Source organism: Trichechus manatus, unplaced genomic scaffold, assembly GCF_000243295.1.
Source record: "Trichechus manatus latirostris isolate Lorelei unplaced genomic scaffold, TriManLat1.0 scaffold00133, whole genome shotgun sequence".
Taxonomy (NCBI): Eukaryota; Metazoa; Chordata; class Mammalia; order Sirenia; family Trichechidae; genus Trichechus; species Trichechus manatus.
Window position 1 is genome coordinate 7,792,320 of NW_004444069.1, and position 6,719 is coordinate 7,799,038.

Below are 6,719 nucleotides of genomic sequence, written 5' to 3' on the forward strand. Positions count from 1 at the left end.
CACTGGAGAATTCTACCAAACATTCAGAGAAGAGCTTACACCAGCACTACTTAAACTACTTCAGAGCATAGAAAAGGAAGTAATACTCCCGAATTCATTCTATGAAGCCAGTATAACCCTGATACCAAAGCCAGGAAAGACACCACAAAAAAAGAAAATTACACACCAATATGTCTCATGAATATAGATGCAAAAATTCTCAACAAAATTCTAGCCAATAGAATTCAGCATCATATAAAAAAAAAATAATACACCACAATCAAGTGGGATTCTTACCAGGTATGCAAGGATGGTTCAACATGAGAAAATCTATCAACATAATCCACCACTTAAATAGAACAAAAGAAGAGAATCACATGATTATCTCAATCGATGGAGAAAAGGCATTTAATAAAGTCCAATATCCATTCCTGATACAAACTCTCAATAAAATAGGAATAGAAGGGAAATTCCTCACCATAATAAAGGGCATCTATACAAAACCAACAGCCAACATCATTCTCAACAGAGAGAGGCTGAAAGCATTCCCCCTGAGGATGGGAATAAGACCAGGATGTCCATTATCACCACTCTTACTTAACATTGTGCTGGAAGTCCTAATTACAGCAATAAAGCAAGAAAAAGAAACAAGAGTATCCAAATTGGAAAGGAAGAAGTAAAACTACCCCTATTTGCAGATGATATGATCCTATACATAGAGAATCCCGAAGATTCCACAAGAAAACCACTGCAACTAATAGAAAGATTCAGCAGAGTAGCAGAATATAAGATCAACATACAAAAATCAGTTGGATTCCTATACATTAACAACGAGAACTTCAAAAAGGAAATTAGGGAAACAATATCATTTATTATAACCCTAAAAAGATAAAATACTTAGGAATAAAACTAACCAGGGACATAAAAGACATATAAAAAAAAACTTCAAAATACTATTGCAAGAAACCAAAAGAGACCTACATAAATAGAAAAACAAACCATGCTCATGGATAGGAAGACTCAACATTATGAAAATGTCAATTCTACACAAAGCAATCTACAGATATAATGCAATCCCAATCAAAATATCAACAGCATCCTTTAACAAGATGGAAAAACTAATCACTAACCTTTATATGGAAAGGAAAGAGGTCCTGGATAAACAAAGCATTATTGAAGAAAAAGACCAAAGTATGAGGCCTCACACTACCTGATCTCAGAACCTACTATACAGCCATGGTAGTCAAAACATCCTGGTACGGGTACAGTGACAGACACATAGACCAATGGAACACAATCAAGAACCCAGATGTATATCTATCCACCTATGGTCAGTTGTAGGATCACTACAAGTCGGCATCGACTCAACGGCAACAGGTTGGCTGGCTGGTTGGGATGGTCAGCTGATCTTTGACAAAGGACCAAAGTCCGTTAAATGGGGAAAACACGGTCTTTTTAACAAATGGTGCTGACAAAACTGGATGTCCATCTGTAAAAAATGAAACAGAACCCATATTTCATACCATATACAAAAACTAACTCAAAATGAATCAAAGACCTAAACGTAAAACCTGAAATGATAAAGATCATGGAAGAAAAAATAGAGACAATGCTGGGGCCCTAACACATGGCATAAATTCAATACAAACCATAACTAACAATGACAAACACCAGAAGGTAACCTAGATAACTGGGAGCTTTTAAAAATTAAACACTCATCAAGAGTGCTCATCAAGAATGGGAATTCCATTCTGGGGTCTTAAAAGCCTGTGAGCAGCCATCTAAGATACTCCACTGGTCTCACCCCTTTGGGAGCAAGGGAGAATGAAGAAAACAAGATACAAGGAAAAGATTAGTCCAAAGGACTAATGGACCACAACTACCATGGCCTCCACCAGACTGAGTTTGGTACAACTAGATGGTGCCCAGCCACCACCACTGACTGCTCTGACTGGGATCACAACAGAGGGTTCTGGACAGAGCTGGAGAAAAATGCAGAACAAAATGCACATTCACAAAAAAAGACCAGACTTACTGGTCTGACAGAGACTGGAAGAACCATCGAGACTATGGCCCCTGGACACCCCGCTAACTAAGAACTGAAGCCACTCCTGAAATCCACCTTTCAGCCAAAGATTAGACAGGCCTATAAAACAAACAAAAACACACTTCTTAGTTTAATCAAGTATACGAGACCAAATGGGCAACACCTGCCCAAAAGCAAAGACGAGAAGGCAGGAACAGACAGGAAAATGGACTAATGGACACGGAGAACCTGGGGTGTAAAGGGAAAGAGTGCTGACACATGGCGGGGATTGCAACCAACATTACAAAACAATTTGTGTATTAATTTTTGAATGAAAAACTAATTTGTGCTGTAAACTTTCACCTAAAACACAATTAAAAAAAAAAAGAAGGAATCTAAAACAGTGATGGTACATTTAGCTCAGATACCTCCCAATGACTTGCCCCAAATCACAGAAGCCCCAACCTCTCGGAGTTCCATGGTGACATAGTGCTGGAGCTCCTTGGCAGCTTTGGCCCTGGTCTCCTCATTGCGGCTCTTCAGGCCACTGGCAAACTGCTGCAAAACGCTCACATTGCTCGATGTGGTGGTAGCTGTGGTGGCGGCGGCAGGTCCTGTTCCAAGCATCTTGCCCTGAGTTTCTTTGCAGAGAAGCTTCCTTTAGTATCTGGATAATGAACTATGAGATGAATTTATTGGCCCTAGTTCCTCAACACAGATCTCTAACCAGCCAATGTCAGGTGGGGGGATTCGAAACAGGTTAGGAGACCTCACTAAGGAACATGTAAAAAGCCTAGAAAACATTCTTTAAACAGCGATTGATGTTTAAGAGGCAGCATAGCAGAATGGGTCAAAGTGTGAGTTGTGGAGGCAGACTACCTGGGTTTGAATCCAGTTCCAAAGTTATATAACCTGAGAAAGATACTTAAAAGCTGTCTCACTTTCCTCAACTACAATAAATGTGAGGATAATAGTACCTAACTAATAGGGTTAATGTCAGGATTAAATGAATTTTCAAAAATGCTTAAAACAGTGCTAGGCACACAGTGAGTTTTCAATAATTGTTAAGTATTATTAATCATTACTACTACTATGTATACATACATAAGGAGCCCTGGTGGCACAATGATTAAGTGCTCAGCTGCTAACCGAAAGGATAGTGGTTTGAACCCACCCAGCAGCTTCACAGGAGAAAGACTTGACAATCTGCTTCCATAAAGATTACTGCCAAGAAAACCCTATGGCAGTTTTACTCCATCAGATGGGGTCGCTATGAGTCGGAATCAACTCAATGGCACCCAACAACTATGTATACGACTCAGTGCCAGGAACTAGAGGTGGGGAGGTATGGAGAGAATATAAAACAACTAAGACTGCCCATTTCCTCAAGGAGTTCAATCTAAAGACAAAGACTGATTATTATGCTATAGCAGCACTGTCCAAAAGAAATATAATACAAGCCACAAATGTAATTTTAAACTTCCTAGTAACCATATTAAAAAAAGGTAAAAAGAAACCAGTGAAATTAATTTTAATATTTTATTTAACCCAATATACAAAATATCATTTCAACGTTATCAATATAAAAAATTGATATATTTTCCATTCTTTTTTTGCACTAAGTCTCCGAAATGTACTGTGCATTTTATGCTTATAGCAATCTCAATCTGGACTAGCCACGTTTCAAGTGCTCAACAGCCACATGCACTACTGGATAGTGCAGTTCTATAGAGTATTAGTACCTCAAATGTGAGCTAAAAGAGACAGATTAGTTCTTGAGATCATTCACTCATTCTTCAATTACTTACTGTCTCTTCCCCCAGTGGGAAACCCTGGTGGCGTAGTGGTTAACAGTTTGGCTCTAATCAAAAGGTCGGCAGTTCGAATTCACCAGGTGCTCCTTGGAAACCCTATGGGGCAGTACTACTCTGTCCTATAGGATCACTATGAGCCAGAATCGACTGGACAGCAACGGGTTCGTTTTTTTTTTTTTTGGGTCTTCGCTCAATGAGTTTACAATCCAATGGGAAATACAGACAAATAATCAGGCAACCAAAACAAAGTGGCCATAACAGGGCTCGGTGCAGACTGGTATGGGCGTAACATATACCTATCCTAGGTATGTCCAGATTAGACTATAAAATTAATTTCTTATTTTAAATGCATTTGTGAGCCACAGAGAAAAACCAGAAAATAGTTGGTTTTGAAAAACTTTCAAATGTTCCAGTGCCAAGAAGACTGCAGAAGGAAATGTCATCTTTTACAGGAGAGGAAACCCAAGGATCCCTGATGAGAAAACTACGGAAGTGTGTGTGTGTAGGGGTGGAGTGGGGTGGGGGGCGTAGCAAAGAATTAGCATTCTCAGGACAGAATCAAGCGTATCTTTACATGGTCTGAGTCCCACAGGCCATCTGCTCCAGGGTGACTTCAGTTAAACTACTCCAAGTCAGACGTCCTAAGGGTCTTGGTGAGGGCTTCAGGGAGCCCGTTAAAGTTGAGCTGCTGAAACTAGGGATGGGGGCGGGGGAGAGGCAGAAAAGATGAAACCCAAGGATGGAACCGAATTCAGCTCCGGGGACTGGGACCCTGAGAGGTCTCCAGGGTGGAGTGCAAGGGGCTGACACCGAGGTCGGTCCTCTCCAAGGCAGAGGGTCCCCGATTTGTAGGTGGCTTAGAAGAAAAAAGGGTGACTGTGACGGGCAAGGAGCCCCAACGGGGCCTCGACAGGACCAGAGCTGATGGGCCGGCTTCCGGGCCGCCTGGGACACACGGCGGGCTGAAGGGTCCGGCGGACTCCTGGGGGTCCGGGAGGAAGTGGGCGTTGCTCGCGGGGTGGGGGTCAAGGGACCAGGCGGCGCCAAGCTCGTGGGACTGGTACTGAGGGCACACGTCCCCGACGGGCGGCTTCCCGGGGCCCCCATGGACAGGCTGGCCGTGGGTCTGGACATACTGCCAACTTGGAGGGTCGGTGCCAGGCCCCAGACTCACCGCGCGGCTTCGGCCAAGGCCTCAGATGCCGCCGCAAGCGCCGGTACCGCTGCTTCAGACCCCCGGCCCCACCACCCGCCTTCCCCGCTGTCCTCTAAGCCGGGCGGGAGGCAGGGCGGGCTCCCAGCCCTAAGGGCCAACAGACAGGCGGAATAAGAAGATTGGCTGGAACACAGACCAATAGTAATGAAGCAGAAGTGAAGCTTCAGACCGGGCTTCTCCAGGGGGCGGGGACTGTTCAAATAGACAAACAACGCGGCCAGTGGCAGGTGAAGAGAGACTAAGGTCCACTCTGGAGAGCCAATCGGTGGTGAGTTCACTTCGGTCACTTCCATGCACACTTCCGGTGTGTCGTTACTATAATTCCCCTCTGCATCGAAGCAGTGGCCAAGCTGAGTCCGCTCCCTGGGTACCACGGGGTGGGACGATTCGGTGGTAGGCGGAGAGTCGAGACCCCGCCCGGTGTAATTCTGAACCGAGCCTGTGGACCTTGCCAGAGCCTTGTAATTACTGGACGTTAAGTTTAATGTGCGTTTGAAAATGTTTTTAGTTATACTTTCTCACTTTTCAAAGATGTTTTGGCTCACAAGATCATTCCCAAAAAATCACAGTCAATTTTTAATTCAATAAGCTATTCGTAGTAATTTTAAGGAGCAGTGGCGCAGTGGTCAGGAGCTGGGCTGCTAACAAAAGGGTAAGCAGTTCGAATCCATGAGCCGCTCTTTGGAAACCCTATGGGGGCAGTTCTACTCTGTCCCATAGGGTCGCTATGAATCGGAATCGACTTGACGGCAACGAGTTTAAGTAATTTTAAAAGCTATATTATTTTTTAAAATCCTCTAAAAAATAGCAAAAAATGGAATTTCACGGCATCTCTAGTCTTAATTATTAAAAATTTCCAAATAGGTAATGTATGTACCGTTCAAATTTCAAAATAAATAAGTTATTTGTAACTTATACATAGCTCCTACTCCTACCCCTTATTTTTTTAGGTCCTTGTGTGGTGCAAATGTTTGCCCTCCTACCCGCTGAAAGATTGGTGGTTCCAACCCACCTAGTGGCACCGAGGAAGAGAGGCCTGGTGATCTGCTTCTGTAAAGATAACAGCCAAGAAAACCCTCCGGAGCAGTTCTACTCTAACACATGGGGGTTGCCATGAATCAGAGTCCACTGGCAGCACACAACAACATGTATCTTTCTAAAGTTTCTTTATACAAATACAGGCAAATATGGATATATATTTTCTTATGTTCCTTCTTCCTTATACACTGCTCTGCACTTTTTAAATTTTAGGGTATCTTGGAAATCTTTCCATGGTATATATAGAAAGCTTCCTCTTTTTTATAGCTGTATAGTATTCCATTATGATGATGTATCATAATTTATTTTCCCAGTCCCCTGTTAATAGACACTTGTTTTGTTTCCAACTTTTTGCCATTAAAAACAATGCTTCAATGAATGCCCTTGTGCGTATATCATTTTGTTCTGAGGCTGGTATATCAAGGTAAATTCCCAGAAATGGGGTTGCAGGGTCAGAGGGCAAATTAATGTGTAACTTTGATAGATATTTTCAAATTACCCTCTATAAGGGAGTTACCAATTGTCACTCCTACCAGCAATATATGAGATTTTTGCCACTCTAAGATGTGACAAGGTCCTGTTTTCTAATTAACAATTAAAGACGGGTTATAACAACAGTAATCAGTGCATGTGTAGGTCTCTTCTT

The 6,719-nt window shown here is 42.7% G+C and overlaps 1 protein-coding gene across 1 annotated transcript in view; it reads right to left on the reverse strand.

Annotated features, from left to right (window-relative positions):
* The window catches only part of MTOR (mechanistic target of rapamycin kinase), a 138,928-nt gene extending 133,831 nt beyond the window's left edge, over positions 1-5,097 (reverse strand). The window contains exons 1-2 of the mRNA XM_004385165.1: positions 4,994-5,097; positions 2,471-2,646 (exon numbers count right to left, since the gene is read on the reverse strand). Of these exons, the coding sequence (XP_004385222.1) occupies positions 2,471-2,632 (162 nt within the window). The 5' untranslated portion in view covers positions 2,633-2,646; positions 4,994-5,097. The remainder of the gene's footprint in view (positions 1-2,470; positions 2,647-4,993) is intronic.
* Between the last annotated feature and the right edge of the window lie 1,622 nt (positions 5,098-6,719).